Source organism: Apostichopus japonicus, chromosome 20 (genome assembly GCF_037975245.1).
Source record: "Apostichopus japonicus isolate 1M-3 chromosome 20, ASM3797524v1, whole genome shotgun sequence".
NCBI classification, from domain to species: domain Eukaryota; kingdom Metazoa; phylum Echinodermata; class Holothuroidea; order Aspidochirotida; family Stichopodidae; genus Apostichopus; species Apostichopus japonicus.
The window spans coordinates 17,315,559-17,340,250 of NC_092580.1; the positions used below are offsets into that span (position 1 = coordinate 17,315,559).

Consider the following 24,692-nt stretch of genomic DNA (forward strand, 5'->3'; position numbering starts at 1 on the left):
GTGATTTCGCCCGCAATTTTTTAAAGAGACATGAAATCCCGGTTGAATAAATCATCCGGGGTAGTTATATAGGTAAAAGTGGTAGTGGTAAGCAATGAAAAGATCAAGCGTCAACTTATCATAATAAATCGACGTTCGGCTTTTTATCGAAATTTTAAGATGAAATGCTAGCCCTAGCCCTAGCCCTAGCCCTAGACCTAGCCCTAGCCCTAACCCTAACCCTAACCCTAACCCTAACCCTAACCCTAACCCTAACCCTAACCCTAACCCTAACCCTAACCCTAACCTGATTAATATTAATATTAAACGACTTGCAGCAAGTCGGTTTGTTTACATCAAGGCCGGTGTCAGTAACTGTTCTCGCTGTTACGCAATAAGGAACAGGGAATCACCGTACTTGAAGATTCGGAGTGTCGGAAAATTATCACCAAAACGGCTTCAGGGTTCGCTTTAAGGTTTTATAGTGCTAATGTTCTATTTATTAGAGCTCAAGTGTCATCGTTTTACATGTTTGACACTGGAAGAAAGGATTCAAAGTTACAACTCGAGCGGCTAGGCCTAACGTATGGCTAGGCGTAAAGTATGGCTATAGTATAGTCTAACGTTAACAGTAGAACTAGGTTAAAGTTAGACCTAGTTAGACCTTACCTATACCTGTTCTATACATAACAGTTACGATGTAAAGTGTACGTTTGTTCTAGTTCCTAGCAAAGGTGTAGACCAACTTATGTTAGTCCTTGGCCTAGAGAATGTTCACTGGAGCTGCAGAAATGTGGAATGAGTTTGTGTGACTCAGTTCTGTAGAGTGCTGATCGTTTTTCAAAGTACAGTGGAGAAAAATTCCTAAGTCTGACAACCAAGACACCCTATGGTGATGTACATTACAGAAGATTCTGTTGGTATTCAAGAATGCCCGCATGTGATTCATTTTTAATCTGAGGAGCACTGAATGAAACAGTTTGTTCAGGCTAACAGTACCATTGAATCTTCATCATATGTGAGTGTATTTTTGTCAGCAGAACTTTGCTAATCAGTTGATATAATTTCATACCTGGCAAAACCATTCTCTCTTCTGGTCACTTTCATTACATCTATTTTAGAAAGTACCTCAAATTTTTTGTCCCATGATTTATTTCTCAAACAGTAACTTCAGTAGTGTAGGACAATAGGTCTAGTCTAAATACTTTCAGTGCAATGAGAAAAATATGCAGATACCAACGCACGGAACAAATTGTATGAATTGCTTCCATCTTTGGCTTGCAGTTTACATGCTGGCAGGCTGCAATGTATATTTCAAAAGCTGGTTTCAAAATTTGATGAACTAATTTGACAACTTCAAAGCTGGTTCCAAAATGACACCAAAATGTGACAATTTTAAGATACTTAAATACCTTGCTAGACTTTTAATGGTATGACCCCATGTGCTAAATATTTAGGGACGTGGTAGGGTGTAAATTGTGTAATATTTACATTTCATGGGTGTTAACTACTTGTATTAGAAAATCAGGGAAGAACCAATGCATATTCTAGATGGTCATCTTTTTCTTGTCTCAGATTACCAGCACCACTCAAGGTTCTCAATGAATTAGGATGGACAGAAGTGATGTATTTTTGTGCTGTAAATCTGGTGATTTGTCCAGAATTAAGTAAGTGGTAGTTTATTCTAAAGATTGAAAAGTTGTGAAATCATGTACCATATATATGTATGGTGGGGAAGGTGGGGGCAGGGCAGGTGCCAAGGAATGAGGGAAAAATTCAGAATTTCTCCCCTACTAATTGAGGAAGGTTTTTTGCGACATTATGGCAGGGCCAGAGATGAAAGAATTGATAAAGGAGGGGTTGCCTCCCTGCAGGGGTCATGAAAGCCTACTCTCAATTTGAGTTGGAGGTCCTCCCCTGGATAGCAATTTCAAAATTCAGACATCAAATGGTGAACCCTAAGGCAAATAGTGCATTCTGCAGCAAATAAATGAAATAAATTTAGGTCTTGTGAGTAAACTAGAAAAATACAAAATTGTGCTCATAACAGTAATAAACTCAAAATGTTCTCTAAAATATTAAGTCTGGTCCTGAACCTTTATAAGAAGGACCATGGGCAAGTGAAGGATTTGATAAAAGAGTGGAAACTGCACTGGGGTCTTTGAAGTGTTTACTTGAGAGAGAAGTTAGTTTGTGAACTTGAGAAGGAGGTTAAGTTGAGAGGAATGTTAATTTGACAACATAGGATGTCAAATGTCAAATGGTACATTCCTGCATAACTTAAAGGCATTGAAGACTCGCCCCAAACTGTGTGCTGCCATCTGAAAAAGTTAACTTTCTGTTGCTTGCAAGTATAAACGTTTTGTTAGTGTCGCTATAAAATGCAGACAGTAATGTGATACCTTGTTATCTTTAGCTGGACCTGAGATGTCCATCGCTGTATCGTTTATACACTGTGCTGTGGGTATTGACCGCAAGGTATTTACAGTACTGACTGTACACTAGTGTCTAATTACCAACGGTAGCAAGCTGTGTGTGTATTTTCTGGGATCAATGGTGGTTTTAACACTTCTGTTACCCCTCATTCGAAACTAGGTCAGATTACCGGCATTCGAAGTTTCTTTATGCGCGAGTCTTCACACCCTTTAAGTCTAATATTGTCATATTATGAGCAACTTTTAATGCAAGATTGTGCTAATAAATTATTGACTGATTTAGGTAGGGGCCTGATCCTTTCTGGGGAAGGTCAGTGACTTAAAGAGGTTATGAAATGAAAAAAAAAATCTTTCTCATCGTATTCTGTATACTCGTAGCTTTCCAATGATACCCAATTTTTGTCAAACGAAGCTTGCATCCTCGAGGAATAAACGATCAAAAATTCGAGGGTAATAAAAACTTTCGAAAAATTGTTGTATTTACGGTAATGCGGCGTGACGTCAGTCGAGGAACTCAGCTCACTTCCGAGACGCTATGTTTACATGCTTAAACGTCTGAGAACACACAACATTACACTGTTGCAGCGCTCCGTAGTAATTGAGATTTGGTGTTTTGTTTTTACGTAAATTTATCTCGTTACTGTTAAATATGCCGAGCCGATATGTGGTATCATGTTGCTCCACCACAAGTAAAGTCGGATTTCTACTGCAAGCTTTTCCAAAAGATGACAGAAATCGAAGAATTTGAACACGACTCGCTCAAAACACTACACATACACAACGTTATGAGTGCCTGTGGGCCTATACTGTTGCCAAATTACTTGTTATGACCATAGCCTAGGCTTCCTTGATACAGCAAATGACGATTTTTTGTCGGTTACCTAATATTTTGCACAAAACTTAAAGCCAGTTGGTTTTAGAACAATCAATTCTAGATCTGCAAGTTTTCTTTTGTGGTAAAACACGTTGTGTTGTGATTTTACGTAACAGTTGGATGATTCAATTACACAGGCTACTAGCCTGTTATACAATGTCTATTAGTTAGGTCTAGGGCCATGTTACCAGTACTACTCTAGGGTTGCACTGTAACAGAATGTCACATTTTCATTGCACTGTAAGACACAAAATTCTAGAAGCTACGCTACGAAGTTAAGTAGCAGGATCATCGACATTCGAATAATTTAAATCATGAAGGTCTTAATAACGGTGATTTTGTTTATGCTCAACCGACCAGTTTCGGTTCAGGGTCGTCCAACCGTTCTGCTTGGGGACTTCGCACGGCAGCGACGCGTCTCGGCCATCGGGATCGTTTTACAATTCTTCTGCAAGGGGCTCAATTGATAGGGAAAAAACACCGATATTGTCTTCATCACCCTCAAAACTATTTCCTCCTCTTCTTCCTCAAGAAAATAATTTTAGTCAAAGCTTACGAATGTCCTGAGAGGTGAAGTGCTATTTCCTCGGAATCGGAAGATTCGGGAGAAGACAATTGATGAGAAGAGTGTTGTGGTTACATGTTTTAAACTGTATAACGCCGTATCGGTAAACAGCGGGGAGTCGGCTTTGGCTGAAATGGTTCCTTTGATGACGTCAGATGAACTGTGGTGGGCAGCTTTGCTTTTTTTTACGAGTGGCAGCTCGAGAGGTCTCTAGGGAAAACTTTGACAGCGAATTTCTGGCGTTTGAAGCCGTATTTACGGAAAGTTGTGCATGGGTGTTGTTGTAGTAATGTAGATAAACCATTCCAAGACATGAAAATTTTTCATTTCATAACCTCTTTAAGAAGGATTCTATAAAGGAGCCGACTTCGTTGTAGAGGGTTTAAGGGGACCCCCGTAGAAAACAAATAGGACTTTTGATGCCAAATGTTGCATTCTGAGGCATATTTAGACTTCAGAGTAGTTCTATATATAATTTGCCCTACTGGTTGTGCCAATGAACTCTTAGTGTGAGGTTGAAAAAAGGAGGTGGGGTGGGGGTGGGGTAGGGAGACTGCACCTGTATCAGAGGTCTTATGCTTCCCAGCTAAAATGCAACTGACTAAATCATTTTCCCCTGAGTAACCATGCGCACGACTCTGGACGGTATTTGTCTAGTATTTCAATTCTTGCCGCTCTTATGAAGTTCTACAAATATGCTAAATGAACCAACTGCTCGACTGTGTCTTTGTGTTTTCGTAGGCCTAGTCATTTTTAAGAACAGAATATTACTTCTGGCTTTTGGCTTCAATATGACATTTATGTTTAAGTTAAAAAATTGCTTAATGTGTCCAAGTTTTTTTTTCTAGGTATTTAGTAGAGGTTAAAGAAGTCGATGTGAATATCCGAGACAAGTGGGACTCGACACCTCTGTAAGTTGTTTTGCTGTAACTTTATCGCTTCTAGTCTCATCATTTGTTTAATTCAAGATTGTACGTGGTTACAGTGGCATTTTTCAATTTTATAGGCCTGCATCTCTTGTCAGGACAGTGTTAGTACTGTAGTTGACATCTGGAGGATTCACAATTGTAAACGATTTTCATACAATGTAAGTTGAAGAAGTATTTTGATGGTATAAAGCAGAGTTCATTTCCTACAGCACTTTTCTGGGAATTTAGAATTCCACATCTCTATTGAGATTTTATTTTGCTATTGGCAGTGGCACCACTGGAAGGGGGAGTGGGCAGGGGGTTAAGTCAGTCATTATTTCCATTATCATTCCAGCAGTCCCTATTATTTGACATTTGGTGAAAGGTAAAATTGTGTGTGTGCCATGTGAATTGTAGAGCTTAACGATAGATTTTCAACATCCGTCATAATATCTTGAGTTAAATTTCTTGGCAGTGAACAACAGTTATAGCTTCGGTAGTAGTTATGCTCCAAACAGACTGTTGTCAGTCTTCTTGTTCAAACTGGTAAATCCAAGTCGTCTCACACACAGTTTACCGCTACATATAGTACAGATAGTTTGTGGGCTGGATGTAAATAGTTACTAAATGTCTCACTTATTTCATGCTATGCTGTCAAAGAGTGGTGGCCTTTTGGATTATAGTTTCCCTATTAAATAAGGAGTTCAAATAGAGTTAAATGGGCACCAAAATTCTATGAAAGTTGACAGGCAACTTATTTTTTGTATGAGTAGGTATAATCTATGTACTGTTCAAAGTAGCACCATCAATATCTTTAAAGTTTGAAATTCTTAGACCCAATTAATGCTGCCTACAGATTAACCCTTTGACAAGGAAAGACATATGTATACTTTTGAGCAGTTGTATAAATACCTGTAAGGGACTAGGACCTACAACATACAAGGACTCTTTTTTACTCTATTTTAAACAAGCTTGGTACCTGATCGTAATCACTGGCCTTATGTAATATTATTCCAAGAAAGATATCAGCACTTTGTTGTCGGTATGTACATCAAGCAATTCCTCAAGTTCAGTTTAAGATGTGCAGATGTTACTATTTACCTGTGTGACCTCTGTTTATTGATTTCAAAAGTTATAACATTGACCAAACCTTTCTCCTACATTACAGGTACTATGCATGTCTATGTGGCCACAAGGAGCTGGTGCAATTCCTGTTAGAATGTGGTAAGTGAACCCTGGTTTGTATTAATTTTTGTTGTTTTAAAATTCTTCCATTAATATAGTCTTGCTTCCCATCTTCTTTGTTTTAGTAGTTTGTGTTCTTTCTTTTATATTTTGCATTTCCTCTCATTTGATTTCTGCTTCAGAAAAAAAAACAAGTTCTATTTTCTAAATTGTATATTGAACTGCAAAACTCCATTTTTGTAACTTATTCAATTTCTTTAACATTTCCATTTCGATATTAAACCCCCATGGGTAGCAATGTATATTAGGCTACTATACTTTCTACCTTGAAAAAAACAAGAAAACAGAAAGAGATATTTAACGGCCCCTCGCAGTGACAACACACTTTGTCAGCTTAAGCTGTGTGTTCAGCACTGAAAATATAGCCATGATACAGAATATGATTTGCGGGCTTCATATTTAGCAATGTAGAGTATTAAAGGCCCTGGCTAAATATGCAGGGGTGCAACCGTAAAATGGGAGGGTACTAAGATACAAACTGGTTTTACATTTTTTAACTTTCTGAAAAAAAATGTCAAACTGAGAAGTTTAAATTTTTGCAATGTCTTGGGGAGGTGTCTCCCCAATGAATAATTGTGACAGGATGGAGGGTGGTTAAATGCAAAATGTTACATTGTACTTTTCACCTTATGGAACAATGTTGAAGTGCAAATTTTAATTTTTACACCGTCTTTGGGAAGGGGTCTTAGTTGTTAACGTTTGAAAACAATGTTGCAGGATTTTCAACTGTTTAGGTTGTGCTGTACATGTGATATATTATTTACTGTACCTTTAGGAATTTGTTTTGTAGTATTCTCTCTGCAAGTTGGGACAGGGAGGGGGAGGGGAGAGTGGATAGAGGATGAATACTTCTTGAATTATTTGGAGGGGTGGGAGGTTGTTGGGAGGGACTGACGTCCTCTTAGAAGTTACGCTTCTGTGAATGTGTTGATACGTGAGTACTAAGCCTTCAGTAGCCTACTGTATACAAGTAATTTATAAAGTTAACGTTTTTGCCGTCTGTTCGGTGCAATTCATGTTGAGCAGATTTAATTGATTTTCTCTCTGAATGGTAGGACTATCGTTCAGAATTAATCAGAATAATCGCCCAGGATTATCGCTTTATCACAAACAACCAAGAAAACCTTATTTCCTCATACTCTGTGATTGCGGAGCATCCGTGGTCTGACATATGTTTGTTTTTTCATCAGTTATGGTAATGTTAAACAGTAGTCATTACATTTTTCATCTTTATTGAATATTCACTAATTTTATATTTGGTTTAATGACTTGATTCCCTTGTTTTATATCTATCAAGGTGCCAAATGTGAAGCTAAAACCTTCGATGGTGAAAGATGCCTCTATGGAGCCTTAACTGATGAAATCAGGGACATTTTAAAGAGTTATAAAGCAGTTGATGTCGGTCATGGTAGAAAAAATCAGTTCCAAGAATTCCTCAGACAGTAAGCATATAAGATGTTTGAATATCACCATTTTCAAAATTTAGTTAGACCTATAATAACAAGTGATGAATATCACCTTGGAAACCACCCCCGATTGAACTCTTAAAAGATTGCAAAAATTTGATGTATTATGGAATTGTAGAATGTCTTTATATTATCGTTTTCGTGGATTGTGAAGAGTGATTTGTTCAGAAATCAGAGGTTATAGTCATTGCAGTTTATATATAAACTCTTTTATTATAAAAGAGAACTGTAGTCCACTTGTGAGTTGAGAAACCAATCTCAAAATATTGTTTCTAAACCTTGTTTATTGATTCAGTGCTCAATATTAATCTGGGATAATCCTCCTTTACTCCAGGAAGTGGATCAAAGTAGGGGGTCTGTGATGTCATTTTGGCAAATGTTCTTCAAAATTTTATTTTCTAAGAATAGTTTTTTTTCTTGTTGATTAAACTTTAAACTGTGATACTACATGTATATCTGTAGATTACATGTATATTATTTAGCTCTCAATTTCATCAAAATCCAGCTTTTTGTTTTGTTTAGAATATTATTACTTTTTTTATTTTTGGAAAAGTAATATGAATATTTATGAGGGGAAACAAAACCCACTTTCAGTTCAATTGTCATTGCTGTTGCCAGATGCATTCACAAAATATCACCAAATTTGAAAATTCATATCTTCACCAGACAAAATATGATGAGGGGGGGGGGGGGGAAAGGGGACCTAAAGACTCAGAAATATCTAGTACTTTTGCTGAACAATCAAGTATCAGACCCTGGAAAGTCCCTTTAATGTTTGTGAACAGTTTGTACTGCGTACGGTAGCATACACTTTACATTGTAACCTCAGGCCCTTTAATGTTTGTGAACGGTGTGTACTGTGTACGGTAGCATACACTTTACATTGTAACCTCAGGCCCTTTAGTGTTTGTGAATGGTACGTACTGTGTAAGGTAGCATGCACTTTACATTGTAACCTCAGGCCCTTTAATGTTTGTGAACGGTATGTACTGTGTAAGGTAGCATACACTTTACGTTGTAACCTCAGGCCCTTTAATGTTTGTGAACGGTGTGTACTGTGTACGGTAGCATACACGCCACGTTGTAACCTCAGGCCGCATGAATGTTTCCTGTGATACCAGTGTGTCACCCTGTGAAGTTTACTATTACTTGTTTTGATCCAAATGTTACTGTTTCAAAATCAGGGTAACCCAGTTTTGGTGACAAAAAATCAGAAACTGAATGGAATTGGTATTGGATAAATGTTACTTCATGTCTTTAACATGAAAATTAGATTTCATTCCATGTGCATTTTCTATATATTTAGACTGTACACTTCATACCTTGTTCATAGACTTGTTTAGAAATTGTCAAAATACATATGCAAACACACCAGCAAATCAAATTTCAATTAAATGTTGTGTTTTAGCGATTTTCATCTGAGTTTCACATGTATATATCTTTCTTTTCCTGTCTTTAGACTTCTGGAAAGTGGTGACAGCAGTGACATAACATTTGTCATTCACGATGTGTATATTCCAGCTCACAGGTGCATCCTCCATGCAAGGTCAACATATTTTGCAGAAATGCTCTGTATGAAGTGGGCGAATAGATCTTTAGTCAACATAAAGAGTTCTGTGGTAAGAGGTTGGTTTATTTCATCAAGTATAGTTTAACGATGATTGTTAAAAATTTGTGATATTTGGACGGCTCCATCCAATAAATATCGGCAAGAAAAGTGCTTAGATTATTTTGAACTATGTCCTCTTGTTCATTCTTGCTCTGTCTGGTTACTTGCGAATATTGTGATTCTGAGTGTGGCGCTCTTTCAGTATTACTTGTCATTCATATGCAGTTGTTGGTCAACTTTTGTGTGTACAGATTAAGTTGAATATCTCAGACAATGAAGGTTGGAATAGCACAAATTGTTATAACACATATTGTCTATTCAAAATAGTGAATTGCAAAGGTCAACTAAAGTCACACCAGAAAAATGGTTATAAAATCAGTAAAATATTGTTACAGCTGAGTTAGAAACATAAAATGAAAGAAAATAAATTTTGTTTTACATGAAATACAACATTTCTGATATTGCATAGCGAAATGCTTTACAAAATGGACAAAGGCAACACAAATGTTAAAATATATGGCAGTTTTGTACTCACAATAACATATTTATTAAGTATTTTCTGTGAGAACCAACAGGCGTCCTAACGTTTGGAAATTACTAATATAACTAACGAACAGTTCTGTGATTTTAGTATTTAAAAGATCCATCTTACCATTAATGAAACAGGGACTTCTAAAATACCAAACTGCACAAGTTCTTACTGCAAGCAGATGAAAATATTCCCTCCGTGCTCTTGAAACTTGTTGTAGTTCTTTTTCCATTAGAAACCAGGAAATTAATTTGAGAAATTATGTTTAGTTTATACTGCACTCCACAAATTTACTTTGCTCTATTTTTGTATTGATGCAGGTCAGACCAGAAGCCTTCAGAGCTCTCTTGAGGTACATTTACACAGGTAAGAAGATTTCATTGTACATATTGTGTTTTCTTAATAATACCCTACCCTTCCCCCTCCTGTCCCCTCGTTTCCCCTCCTTTCCCCTCCTTTCCCCTCCTTTCCCCTCCTTTCCATCCTCCCCACACCTTCACTTTCTCCCTCTTTTACTTAGAGGTGTATAATATCCTACAACAAATAAGGAATGCTGTAGTCTGAACTTCAGAGTTTTTTGTACTGGTTAATACTTAAGGTACTTACTGGTTAATACTTAAGGTAATGAAAAAGAAAAGGTATTTCTTATCTTCTGGTGAACAATATAAAGTAGCGAAGTAATGTAATCATTCAGACTGTTTAGAGTGAATCTATATCTTTGTACAAGTTGCTGGTAGACATGACAACATTTCTCAGCCAAGAGGGGCCTGGTAATATTCATAGTATGTAGCAACTCAAGATTAAAGTAGAATAAATTTGTATGATATTTCATTCACAAGGTTAATATGGGATACAAGCATTGTGGACAATTAAAGTACTATAAAATTCAGAATGATTGGTTTTCATTATTAGTTCTTTGAAAACAATGTTAGAAATATGTGTCACCAGGGGGGCGGGCTCTGAAATTTTATATATTTATATGATCGTGCCCTTAATTTGACTCACCTATATATGCCACTGGTGCCACCAAAGCAAATTACTAGCTCCAGATGGCGCTTACAAATGCCATGACTCTTTTCAGTATCTGTCTCAAGCATTACTTAGTAATTAATCCAGGCAATAACAACCCATGTGCTCTGATATTTAGATTGGATGGTGTGAGACCTACATAGCATTATAAATTCTAAAACGGTGTACTCCCTCGTGAGTTTGAGATGGAATATCTCGTTTGAAAATGTAATTTGCCTTTACAATCATCTTTAGGATGCCATGTTATGGAATGAAAAGTGTGAGAAGTGGAATTTTAAGTATTTGAAATTGTCTACACTGATAGCTGCCAATTACTGTACAAATCACAAGATTGAACCATCAGGACAACTTACAATTACTACAAGAGTTAGGCAAGTCAATCTTTCATAGGAGTATGTTTGTCAAGACTGCCGCATAAAGGCTCATTGGCAGGTTGGTAGCCAGTAATTCTGAGTGGTGGGGGATGCTGGCGGGAGGGGGGTAATAATAGTTTAAGGAAGCACAATATTTGTGTAACTTGTCAAGGTTTTGGTACACGTGGTGATGGCAGGGGGGATGCGTGACATAGTAGTCTGCATTCTGGGAGGCAGAAGGAGATAGGAGGGCCACATGTAGCCCTCTCATACCCCGATCTTGTCAACAGCCTGTCTCATTGGTTTAGTTTGGAAGTTAAAGGAAAACTGCATTTTGCCTTGAGTATAAATCTGATTATTGCATGATCTAATTATTATCGTCCATCTCTCTCTCTATAAATAGGTTATCTTAAGATTTCTCTGGACTGTGTAGACGATTGCATGATGTAATTATTATCGTCCTTCTCTCTCTATAAATAGGTTATCTTAAGATTTCTCTGGACTGTGTGGACGATTGCATGATCTAATTATTATCGTCCTTCTCTCTCTATAAATAGGTTATCTAAAGATTTCTCTGGACTGTGTGGACGATTGCATGATCTAACTGTTATCGTCCTTCTCTCTCTATAAATAGGTTATCTTAAGATTTCTCTGGACTGTGTGGACGATTGCATGATCTAATTATTATCGTCCTTCTCTCTCTATAAATAGGTTATTTAAGATTTCTCTGGACTGTGTGGACGATTGCATGATCTAATTGTTATCGTCCTTCTCTCTCTATAAATAGGTTATCTTAAGATTTCTCTGGACTGTGTGGACGATTGCATGATCTAATTATTATCGTCCTTCTCTATCTATAAATAGTTTACCTTAAGATTTCTCTGGACTGTGTGGACGATTGCATGATCTAATTATTATCGTCCTTCTCTATCTATAAATAGTTTACCTTAAGATTTCTCTGGACTGTGTGGACGATTGCATGATCTAATTATTATCGTCCTTCTCTCTCTATAAATAGGCTATCTTAAGATTTCTCTGGACTGTGTGGACGATTGCATGATCTAATTATGATCGTCCTTCTCTCTCTATAAATAGGCTATCTTAAGATTTCTCTGGACTGTGTGGACAATTGCATGATCTAATTATGATCGTCCTTCTCTCTCTATAAGTAGGTTATCTTATGATTTCTCTGGACTGTGTGGACTATAGCAAGATCTAATTATTATCGTCCTTCTCTATCTATAAATAGGTTATTTAAGATTTCTCTGGACTGTGTGGACGATTGCATGATCTAATTATTATCGTCCTTCTCTATCTATAAATAGGTTATCTTAAGATTTCTCTGGACTGTGTGGACGATAGCAAGATCTAATTATTATCGTCCTTCTCTATCTATAAATAGGTTATCTTAAGATTTCTCTGGACTGTGTGGACGATTGCAAGATCTAATTATGATCGTCCTTCTCTCTCTATAAATAGGCTATCTTAAGATTTCTCTGGACTGTGTGGACAATTGCATGATCTAATTATGATCGTCCTTCTCTATCTATAAATAGGTTATCTTATGATTTCTCTGGACTGTGTGGACGATAGCAAGATCTAATTATTATCGTCCTTCTCTATCTATAAATAGGTTATCTTAAGATTTCTCTGGACTGTGTGGACGATTGTCTACGTTTCGCAAAGCAGTGTCAGATGGCCTCGCTTATAGAACTGATAAACAAGAGGCTTGATATCATTGAAAAATTTGGTAAGTCATGAACAAACTTGATTTAATTGAAAAGTAGTGAAATTTTACTTTGGAAAAGAAATTGGTTTTTGCAAAGGTGCAATGCTGTAATATATATTTGTTATAAACTTATGAACAAAAGGTGGCCATTCGTGTTGGAAAACAGAAATCCTATCTATAGAATTTTACTACCATGCACCCTCACTGCATTTTGTCTGCATCTAAGGGACCATGGCTTCTGTTGATTGAAGCATTTCCTCAGTCATGGAAATTTATGAAGCAGCCAAGACCTTCAGCAGAAATGGTGGATAAAAAGGATGATCTTGAACTCCATGAAAAGGTTATCCTTAGTAATGCCATAACGATATAAAGTCTCATGACAACTCTTGTTACACGTATAGTCTTTAATGTTTGATTTCATTTGATCATAAAAAGGTAGAAATTTATTTAGCATAAATTTGAGCAGTATGAAAAGATCTTAGGCTGACTTGTTTTGCCTAACATGGTAACAGATTGTTTCTTTTTTTTAACTGTGTAGTGCCACAGAAACCTGGGACAGAAATAAATATGCTCAGTATAGAACCAGATCAAAGTGACTCCGAGCTGCGAAATGACTTTGATCAACTCGCCGAACTCGCCGTACCACCGAACTTGAGACGCTTGGTAGGTTTCACATCATAATTGATTATGCAAAATGTCCAGCAGTTGAATTTAACATGACAGTGTTGTATAGTCTACTGAAGAAATGTAGTTGATAGAAGAAAACAAATTTTTTCTTGGCATAATGGCAAGAGTTTTCTGTTTGTCATGACACAACCTCTATAGATGTTGTGAGGGTTTGAATGTCACTGGCTACCACCTTTAATTAATACCGGGCCGGGGGTGCATGTCCTTAACCTGTGCTTAACTCGTTTGAGTGAATAAGCTGATGAAACTTGACAGTACTGAGTTATACTGTATATTTTACAGCTAGCTAGGGCCCCTTTCATGTTCCCCTCGGTCATCTCTCTTTTCAGTAACTCTTTAAGTACAAGTGGAGTATGAAATGAGTTGTTGTGATTATTGAGAACCACCAACAAGCTACAACATTTGATCACCTCACTCACCCGTTTACTTAATTTCTGACGTCTGTAAAAATGTCCGATGTTTTCAACAGCATGGAACTAATATAGTTTTATGTGTGAAAGTGTCAACATGTGACATTAAATTTGCAAATTTGATTCTTGCTCCTCTAAAACAATTGAATGTTAAATATTATTATTACGTGGTTATTTATATAGCGCATAATCCACAAGTTCTATGCGCTTTACAATTAACCCTGGTCATTGGTAACTTGTCACACCTACACACCAAAGTGTGCACAATTCAAACAATCTCTCGTGGGGCACAACAGTGCACCACAGCCACGTGTCCCCTGGGGGACTTCCCATAGGGTGCAGCACAAATCGGTACATGCAACTATATTTAGAAGTCACCTCGCAAGTCCCCATTTATACACCTGGGTGAAGAGAGGCAATGGAGATAAAGTGCCTTGCCCAAGGACACAATGCAATGTTCTGGCCAGGGCTAGAACCTGTAATCCTTAGATCACATGTCCACTGCCTTAACCACTTGACCACAGCGCCCTCACAATATTTGTGTTACATTTGCATAATATTTGGTTGCATTTTTTAGATGGATATTCATGATATACCATTCTATGGTGAAGTTCAAGACGCCCCACCATTTGCTGATATCTGCTTCTTACTAGAAGGATACCACTTTTATTGCCATCAGGTATGTTTGTTTCTTCTCATGCCTCCCAAAAATTTGATCCATATACTCACAGATGACATTTGAATTTAGTTGATATGACCACGTGATGTCTTAATGAAACGGCAACACAATTGCTGTAGTATACTGACTGCTCAAAATGGTTTCAGTTTAAAGTGGATCTTTACTTTCATGGGTTTCAACATAAGTTTCTTATTTGCACCATTAGGGAATCAAATTTAACTCTTAATATTGGTATGGATATAACTGAACTAAGCAATCACACTATGTTTCTTATACCCAAAGTATAAGACAGACTTGCTTAATAATAGTCATCTTGAAAGCTTTTCTTTAACACCATGAAGTCTCAGAAATTGGAAGAAAGAATAACCAAAATAAGAAAATGGAAAGTATTGCCATGCAGTTGAGTATTCCCCAACACCATATAGTTATGATCACACTTAAATTATTGGCTTAAAACTTACCCATCCACTGCATCTTTGAAAACTTCTCACTATTAACCTGTCTTTCCGCTGCCAACCACTTAGCACAAAAGGAAAAATTTTTTGCCTAACTTTCTCTCCTACAAATTGTAACTAACCTGAAACACATGAGTCTTTGCAACATCAATATGACATCTCTGATCAATCGTTGAATACAGATTGGTTAAGCAAAATTCAGTATTTCTAAGCACATCTTAAACACTTTGCCTTCGTTCCACCCTCTCGTATTTATGTTTCATCCTTTCCAGATCTTTTTCAGAAGAAGAAGTGACTACTTCAAAGCTCTTTTAACAGACCACTTTGGAGAAACAGAGGAAGACAGTATGTCTGCACTGCCTGTAATAAGGTTGCATGATATATCTGCGAAGATCTTCTCCAAAGTTGTTTACTACATGTACACAGATACAGTTGAGGTAATCTCCCTCCCTACCCCCTCCCACCCCTCCCTCTCTCTCTTGCCATCACAATCTCAAAAGGAACTGCCAAACACCAAAGATGAAATCAGTTTCAGGTTGTCAAAGTACTAAAATGGACAAAGAATTTCAAATCTTGTAGGTTTTGTAGTGATAAGCTTGTAATTTTTTGAAATGTAATTCAATATTCTGTCAAGACATTGATATGTCAATTTCTGTTTATCTAATGGACATGGAATTCGTACCGGTTTAGTAAATGCTGTGTCTACTGTAGCTGTGATGACCTGAGGGGTAACTAGTTTCTTAATTTGCTTGTGAAATCATTCAGTGGGCAGATAGTCACATGTCTTTGGATAAGGTAAGGGGGCAGGAGGGGTTGGGAAGGAACAAGATACCTGTAAAGGGAGTTTTGCAGATGCCTTCATATCTTGTCATTTATATAAATATTTTCTCTATGTTTGCATATTTTGGTCAAAGGCTGAAAAGAACCACATTTATAGTAATTCCATCTTGAACAGTATATAACCCTTGTATTCTCTGCCATTTTTCTCTGCATCAGATCCTGACACTATTTCATTCATGACCATATTGACACTCAACTATTACAGTATATAGTTTTTTTTTCAAAATGTAGCAGCTTAATATCTGCTTTTGGATTCTTCAAAGTAATATGTTTAATTTTTCATTTTAAGACTTAAATTCTTGCTAGGGTCTTCCTGTATAGCTGTATTTTGTACATTGATTTTGCCACAATATGATTTTATGTACCATACTGGTCCACTGTAGGGGGGGGGGGAGGGGGGACAGCAACCGCAAGCCTAATCAGTAGTTCATCAAACTTGACACAGAAATATATAGAGTGAGGCTTGCACTTAAAATGTTTTGCAAATATAGAAACAGTACTATTAACTTTTTATATCACAAAAGTTGTCTTATTTGGAGGAAACAGTTGAAAGAACTGGGTTAAATTGAAGCGGGCAAATGGTTGTTACCGCAAATATGTCAGAGTTATAGCCTCACGTAAGTGTTCAATGACGTGTGGATATCCCATGGTGGCTAAGAATATGTTTCAAGGTTAAAACCGTAAGCCAAACTCATCTTTAAGAAACTGATATTGATAATTACATGATGATTTGATGAATATGTAATATTATGCTTGCACTCAAAAATGAAATAGCAGATCATCATAAGTGATATTAAATAATTGGTATACATTTTTTCCCTCCAGAATTTGAACGATGTTTCGGCCTACGAGCTCCTGTGTAATGCAGATCTATTTCTTCTGCCTGGCCTGAAGAAGCAGTGCGCCAATGAAATTGCTAACCACTTCACCGATGAAAATGTAATCAGCGTTCTTCAGATTGCAAGAATGTTTAATTTGATAAAGCTTGAAGACCAGTGTGCGGAATTCATGGCCAATATTCTAAGTTTGGTAAGTTAGCTAATATTAAGAAGAAATGATATAACTAAAAATTTACTTATATTTGAAGGTATGTCACAAAATTTGTTTGAAACAATTTTGAACTTTTTTTTTCTATTTCATCGATCGTGCTATATATAGAGGTCACACTGTATACAATATTTGAGTTTAGTCATTACCTCTTTGATGATGAATCCACTGTTTTTGCAGTTAACTGTTAGCATATTTTTGTTTCTTCTCGTTTTCTTTTTTGGGCTTGAAGGGGGCGAGAAGGAAGTGGTGGTGTTGAAATAATTTTTGCACCACAACATCAGGACTTATCCAAAATAAAAATGCAATTAGAAAATTAGCTGTTCTAATGATTACATTGTTAAGGGAATCACTAGGTGGGGATCAGGGATGTACAAAAATTGTTTGTGTGAAGAGCCTGTAAAAAAATTTGATTCCTGTAGGAAATTTGAATGGGGTCTCTCTTTACTTGTTTAAACAAGTTGTTACTTAATGTGATCATTGCCCAACTTTTCTGTCCCCATTTTTGCTGCTTTATCTTTTCAAATTATTAAGTCCCCCCCTGTTACTATCTCTCAGGTTGCACTTTGTCCCTGCCTGCTTGTAATGCCCCCTCCCCATACCTCCCCATCCCTCCCCATCACTCTGGCAGCATTTACTCTGTGATTCTGTCAACTAATGTAAAGAGTAAAGAGAATTATCTTAAAAATTATTTAAAATGAAAAATGTTTCTTTCGATTATCCAGCTGATTGGGAAGCAAGAGTTTGCAGACCTGATTGTTGAAGACTCCCAGAGTGTCACTAAACGTCAAGAAATTGACTCCATTCCTATCGTAGACGATATTCGGTACCACATCTCCAGCTCGGTACAGACTCTGAGTGCTGTACAAGAAGCCCAGGAGAAGCTTGCAGAGCTTGACAATCTCCTTCAAGAGTTGGGTTTGGATTGTTAGGATACACATGAATAATTCATGTTTAATTAACATGAAATGACACATACTGTATGCATGTATGAAACTTCTCAGAACGGATTTTATTTACTCTGCGTATATGAATCAGCTGATAACACTTCATTGCTTAAATGTTCAGAAAGAGTTACTACAAAGTGAGGGTTCTTTTCATTCAAAAGGTGCAATTAACCATTTAAGGTTTAACAGTTGTAACAGGTAGGAACTTAGTAGCAACTATAACAGGGTATATATACATAGTAGCAACTGTAACAGATATATACATAGTAGCAGCTATAACAGGTAGACACTTAGTAGTAGCTATAACAGGTAGGAACTTAATAGCAACTATAACTGGTAGACATTTAGTAACAGGTGTAACAGGTAGACACTCAGTAGCAACTATAACAGGTATATATACAAAGTAGCAACTATAACAGGTAGACACTTAGTAGCAGCTGTAACAGATAGAAACTTAGTAGCATCTGTAATAGATATATATATACACATCTTGGCAACTATAACAGGTTTATACATAGTAGCAACCATATCAGGTAGACAGTTAGTATCAAATGTAACAGGCAGACATTTAGCAGCAACTATAGTAGGTATACACATAGTATCAACTATAATAGATGCACACATAGTATCAATTATACAGGATACAGACATAGTAGCAACTATAACAGATACACACATAGCAACTAATAGATACACACATAGTAGCAACTATAATAGATAAACACATAGTATCAACTATAATAGAAAAACACATAGTATCAACTATAATGGATCCACACATAGTAGCAACTATAACAGATACACACATAGTAGCAACTAATAGATACACACATAGTAGCAACTATAATAGATAAACACATAGTAGCAACTATAATAGATACACACATAGTAGCAACTATAATAGATACACACATAGTAGCAACTATAATAGAAACACACATAGTAGCAACTATAACAGATACACATAGTAAAAACTATAATAGATACACACATAGTAGTAACAATAATAGATACACACATAGTAGCAACTATGACAGATATAGCAGCAATCATAGCCTAGCTAATTTGTTTGTTATGAAACTTGATACTAGGCTTAAATTATAAATATTTGAAAGTAAAGGAACTTCGTGAGGAATAAGATTTCTGTTTTGACATCTAATATAACAATCTAGTGATATTTGTTTATGCCCATGTATTCTTGTAGTGTGGAAACACTGCATATGCATCTGGTTGTATAAGGTAAAAATATCAGCAGGAAATTTATAAAATGCAGACAAATATTTTTAGTAAAATGGGTTTATTGCCAATGACCTCAGGTTAACAGATCCATCTTTTTATATGCTGATGTTTTCCATCCCTAAATTAAACTCTACCAAATATCTTTGGTAGGATAACCGAGGGTGAAAGTAGTACTGAAATTGTAGAGTTTTAACTATTTATGTTCACTTCTATTGATTTCAAGTACTTTTAACAAAAAGCAGCTCCATAAATTGTTTTTATAAAAGCCATAATATTTGGGTTTCATTGATTTCAGAGTTAAATTCCTTTCCAAAAATCATATTCATGTTTCTCCTAATAGTTTGGATAACTGTTATGTGTTTTTGTTTGTTGACTGTGAAGTTTTAAATGTAATAGAAAAATATAAGGCAGGACACATTTTGATTTCATTAAAAAAAAAAAAAGCGTTTGTTGTTAGCCATGATATTTTGGTCTGTGAATTTCTACCCCCATTATCATATCCTCATGGTTCTCTTAATGGGTTCAATAATAGTTATATGTTAATGGAGGTTGATTTTAATATTTCATTTTGGAAATGTAACATATAAGACTGGACACATATTAGTTTCACTTTACAAGAACCTTGTGTTTTTGAGCCATGATACTTCGGCTTTTTTTTTTTGCAGTTAGGTGAATGTCTTCCATAAAACTTTGCTGTTTTATGTTTCTATGAACAGTCTTGAAAACTTTCACATATGTTTTTGGGAGCTATGTTTTCATATGAGACAGGATTTACTCGGTTTCATTTTAAGCTTTGGCATCAAGAGAAGTTTGACTTCAACACCTTCTTGGATATCCCTTTACATGCAAGCAGTATATTAATTTGAACACCTTTGTTATGTGCAATATCTGAGCTGTCCTTTGTTTTACTTCTACACACAGATGTTTTAGTCATAATGCTTGGGGAAGAAGTTGTATTCTATGTTTTTATAGTCTTGAGAACTATATAAGTTCCAGTTGGAACTTTACAGAACATTGTGATCTTTCAGCATGGTCACAAACCAGGCCAACTTAAACCAACATGTCTGACCACATTATGCACTCATGAAAAGATTGCATGTATTGAAAGGTCTTTATACTGCTTGTAGAGATGGTCGCAGTAAAGAAGAGATTGAAATTAGTGCCTTCGTTGAGGTTTAAGTTAAACATAAAACACTTTCCTCTAAATTTATCAAAATGTGTCTCTGAACTGTAACAAAAAGTGGTGTGCAATTTTAACTCAAAATAATACTTTACACAAATATCTGCCACCTTAAGTACCATTATAATGGAGAGTTTGTTCGCAGTAATTTGGCTTCTTGAGTCTGATTCTCTTTCAATTTGTTCTTAATAATATGACATGCTGGCTCGATGAGAGCTCACTGAAGGGAATTTTGCTCCAACCCATGTAGTAGCAATTCAGTTAAGTCAATATTTTTCTGTTTTAATGATTTGTGTGAAACATTCCCCATGCATGTCCCACCTTTGTATGGTTATTCCCTACTCTAATAGAATTGTTAATGATCCAATAGAATGTATATTACAGCCCTTCACCTCAATTGAACATGTATGGTAAAGAAATTCAGTTTGTTGTTCAACATGACCTTTCAGCATATTTAAAAGGCTGTGAGGTAATATTTAATTGACTGAAGCAGTCAATATCTGACAGACATACTTCTCTGTAGTGTGCGAAATGTGAAAGTTGTAAATAGTTTTGTACAGGCGCAGTGTTATTCATTTTGTGGTTACAACATATGGCCTCCTAACAATACAAATGGACGCACACCTGCACACATATATATATATATGTGCATATATATATATGTGCATATATATATATATATATATATATATATATATATATATATATATATATATATGCAACGGTGTAAGTATGCGTGTATGTATGTATGTATAAATATATATATGTGTGTGTATGTATGTATATATATATACAGTATATATATATATATATATATGTACAGTATATATATATATATATACATATATTTATATATCACACACATGTTTATCATACATACATAAATAACTACTGTATTATATTTTTGATATATTACATTAATTTATATAAAATCAGTATATGACTCAAATTGAACATTTCTGCTGATGAAAGGAGCTGTACACCTTGCTAGTGATATGAGTTTAATTGATATTATGATTCAATTTTTCTTATACTGTACATGTATGTTTATGATATTTACCATACTTTTCATTTTTATACCCAAATTTCAGACTCTGAGTCATATTATTATACAGTTAGCAAGTGTGAATAAATGGTGATTATTAAACTGATTATCATTTGCCTTTTTTCATTTGAAGTATTTTTTTTTCATTTGTAGAACATGAGACATCCAGGGTTTTATTTCATACCACTATTAAGATCATGTCACACTTTCTAATACTTCCCCCTCCCCCCTCCCCTCCCCATTTGTCTTAAATTTTTGAGAGACTGTTTGTGATTGTTATCTGTGTTCTTCACATGAGACTCCAAATGCAAACTCATTTGTTTATGAAGAATGTAAAAATCAGTAACGTATAGCATGCTAACCAATGAAACACCACAACTACTAGCACTTATTTCTATATCAAGATTTCCTGTCCGACATGAATGTTAACTAATTTTTGGTTTTGATGATTGATAATCGTAACATTTGCATCCATTATGACGTATGTTCGTGTGTTTGTTACACCTCGCTTGTAAACATGTTATTATTTGTAACTACATACGACAAATTCCTGTCATCAGTGACCTTATTAGTTAAGTACCCACTGAGACTGACCGTCCTGTCTTATATGACCATCCCAAACAAACATCCCACCCCCAAGAAAAGTCCAACAAGAAATACACCATCAATAATACTAGGCAATGGTGTACAAAGTACTCCCCAACTGGTAACATGCTTAGTGGATTACATCAATTTAAACCTTCCTGTCTTACAAACCTGCTGGGGAGGGAGTAGAACTTATACTGCGATCGGTGGCATAGCCATACTTTTTCATTTTTACACAATCGAGTAATACCATCAGTTCTCTCAAATTTATGGAGCCAAATTTTCCAGCAAGTAGTTTTAATCAGTTGCCTTCCCAATCTTGTCACTTCTTATTTCTTTAAATAAATGTTACTGTCTTAAAGGAAAGTTGATAAAATAATTATTAATAAATAAATATTAATATATAATTATTCAGTATGTAGGGCTATATTTATTGTCTCTTCCTCCTATTATCCTCTTTTCACGGGTATGGATTATTGTCAGGTAACTAATTCAGAGTCATAATTAGTCGCCCACCACCCCCACTGTACAAAAACAAATTTATTCTGAGGTGAAGGTCGGTGTGCATGTGTATGGATGGGATGATGGTTATTGATGAATACAGAGAGCTTGTACTTGGTAGGTCGAGCACCTATATCAGTAAAAAAAATGGTTGTTTTTGGTGAAGGTCAAAACTCATTTGGGGTCATTATACAGCAGTTGTCAATAGGCTGCATAGCAGTACGATTTAGACCAACAAGATTTGTGTCGGTTAGTATTTGCTATAATGGAATGCTTATTTCCACGATATATTCAAAACGATAGATCTGAACAGGTAGTATCCCAGGATATATTCACAGGAACACAGAAGGGGTCGCTATACTATATGCTGGCAAAACCCCGGTGTTGAAATTTTGGATTTAGCACATCGGTATTGAATTGACACCGAAGAGAATGCAATCTGACCTTTAGCCTTAACTTTGTAACGCATTGTTGTTTATTCCACACTAGCGCCCTCACTTTTTGATCGCTAGTTACACCGTAATACATGAGTTCAAGTTACAATCTCAAGTCTCGCCTTCTTTCGGGACCATTATGACACACGTGTACGCGTACCGGTACAAACTTGAATTTATTTCGAAATGAAGCAAGGAATTCAGAGATTTAGTTGAAACCGGTAAGCATTAATTTTTGGAGATAATATTTGAGTATGTTTATAATCTCCCCCAAGGATACCATAAGTTGTACGTATCTTCGGTCGGCCTACACACATTATTAGTAATACTACTATAGTTTAAGATGGCTCACCTTGCTATATAGGACTAGTTCCGTAGTACTACGCCTATTTATTGTCCATAATAGAGACTAGGCCATAGTCTAAGTAGCAGCACCTACTTAAGATAGCACTAGGCCAAACGTTTGGCCAATTCTTGTTGTACAACTAGTACATGTATACACTATCCTTGCATTAAGGTTGTTGGCCTACAACTGCTGAGTAGGCATACAATCCCACAGGCAACAGGAGCGTTAACCTTCATAGACCGACTGCCCTTAATAATAATAATAATTAATATGCATGGCTAAAGCCTAAACTATGGCACTATAGTTTGTTTATGTTTTCCTTCATATGCATGATGTAGCCGAAAGAAATTTAAAAGCGCCGAAAATGTACCTGTGGATAAAGACGATGGAGCAGTTAACCTTCATAGGCGGGCTACCCTTAATAATAATTAATATGCATGGCTAAAGCCTAAACTATGGCACTAGTTTGTTTATGTATTCCTTCATATGCATGATATAGCCAAAAGAAATTTAAAAGTGCTGAAAATGTGCCTGTGGATAAAGAGGATGGAGCAGAGATCGAAGAAGATGCGTCCTTGTAGGCCTCTCAATTGAAGTTTAGCCAAACACAGATATTATATGGTGTTAAAGAGATGTGAAAAGTGGGTTAAGTTGCAATTAAGCTCCCAGAATATGCAAAATACTCTGTTGTCATGAATAATAAGCATTGTTTTTTTGAGGATCTTTTTGACAAGTTTTCCTCGAAAACACTAAGCCTTAATTATACCTTAATCATGGAAAGACAGGACCCCTCAGACAGGGGCGTCAATCCGCAGTCACAGGTAGCGGGGACAGAAATTATACAAATATAGACACATACACACAGAAATACACCCACCCAAACACACGGACTCACCAGCAAACAATCCAACAGCTCTACTACAAACTATTCACCAAGCGAGAAACAAAACAACCAGGAAACGAGCTGACAAACTAACAGCAAAAACATAGACACCAGCTACAATGCAACTATCCATCAAGCAAGCAACTAAACAAACATGCAATCAAATATACCAACATGCAACATAACAAAACAAGCTCACAAGAAAAGAAAATACTAGTGAGCAAGCAGACAAGAACACACAACAATAAAAACAAATCAACACACACAAAAAACAACAAAACACAGAGGGAAACAAATCAACCAGCAATCAAGGGGGAACAAGCAAACAAACAAACACCCATACAAACACCCACACATAATAAATGCATGACTTAGAGCTCCCGTATAAAATCTGCTACAGAAGATGCTACTGGTATTAAGTTAACTTGATTGCTTTCTACCCACATTGTTTTATTCTCTACTCTATTCCACCTATATAGATATCAGTGGCCGGGCTAGGGGTATTGGTCAGGGGGGCGAGAATGGTCTGTAGGGGCGCTTTCGACACTATCTAAGCGGAGCGCCACCATAGGTTGGCGCGGAGCGTAAGGAAATTTTTTGAGTAAAGATACTCCCTAGATCGCTGGAAATGACCCTTTCCGGGCATTGCTAATTGTCAGATAAACAAAGAATAAATAGGTGTCATCGCCATTT

At 36.2% G+C, this 24,692-nt stretch overlaps 1 protein-coding gene across 5 annotated transcripts; it reads left to right on the forward strand.

Moving 5' to 3' along the window:
* Positions 1 to 301: 301 nt before the first annotated feature.
* Positions 302 to 21,356, forward strand: LOC139960926 (ankyrin repeat and BTB/POZ domain-containing protein 1-like). 5 transcript variants are annotated; one of them, XM_071959631.1, is made up of 13 exons: positions 302 to 443; positions 1,555 to 1,646; positions 4,689 to 4,764; positions 5,930 to 5,985; positions 7,304 to 7,448; positions 8,932 to 9,091; positions 9,931 to 9,976; positions 12,626 to 12,742; positions 13,260 to 13,384; positions 14,396 to 14,497; positions 15,225 to 15,389; positions 16,618 to 16,821; positions 17,565 to 21,356. In XM_071959631.1, the coding sequence occupies exons 2-13, from the start codon at positions 1,604 to 1,606 to the stop codon at positions 17,769 to 17,771; spliced, it is 1,446 nt and encodes a 481-aa protein (XP_071815732.1). In that variant the 5' UTR covers positions 302 to 443; positions 1,555 to 1,603; the 3' UTR covers positions 17,772 to 21,356. The 5 variants fall into 5 exon arrangements, with proteins under 5 accessions (XP_071815732.1, XP_071815730.1, XP_071815733.1 ...); XM_071959629.1 differs by having other exon boundaries at positions 4,702 to 4,764; XM_071959632.1 differs by having other exon boundaries at positions 322 to 455.
* The last annotated feature ends 3,336 nt before the right edge of the window (positions 21,357 to 24,692 follow it).

Bases quoted from the DNA above. Each gene is read 5' to 3' on its own strand.
- LOC139960926 (XM_071959631.1), top strand. From the start codon at position 1,604: ATGTATTTTTGTGCTGTAAATCTGGTGATTTGTCCAGAATTAA. The intron at 14,498-15,224 runs GTATGTTTGTTT...CATCCTTTCCAG, and splicing joins ACCACTTTTATTGCCATCAG to ATCTTTTTCAGAAGAAGAAG. The intron at 15,390-16,617 runs GTAATCTCCCTC...TTTTCCCTCCAG, and splicing joins TGTACACAGATACAGTTGAG to AATTTGAACGATGTTTCGGC.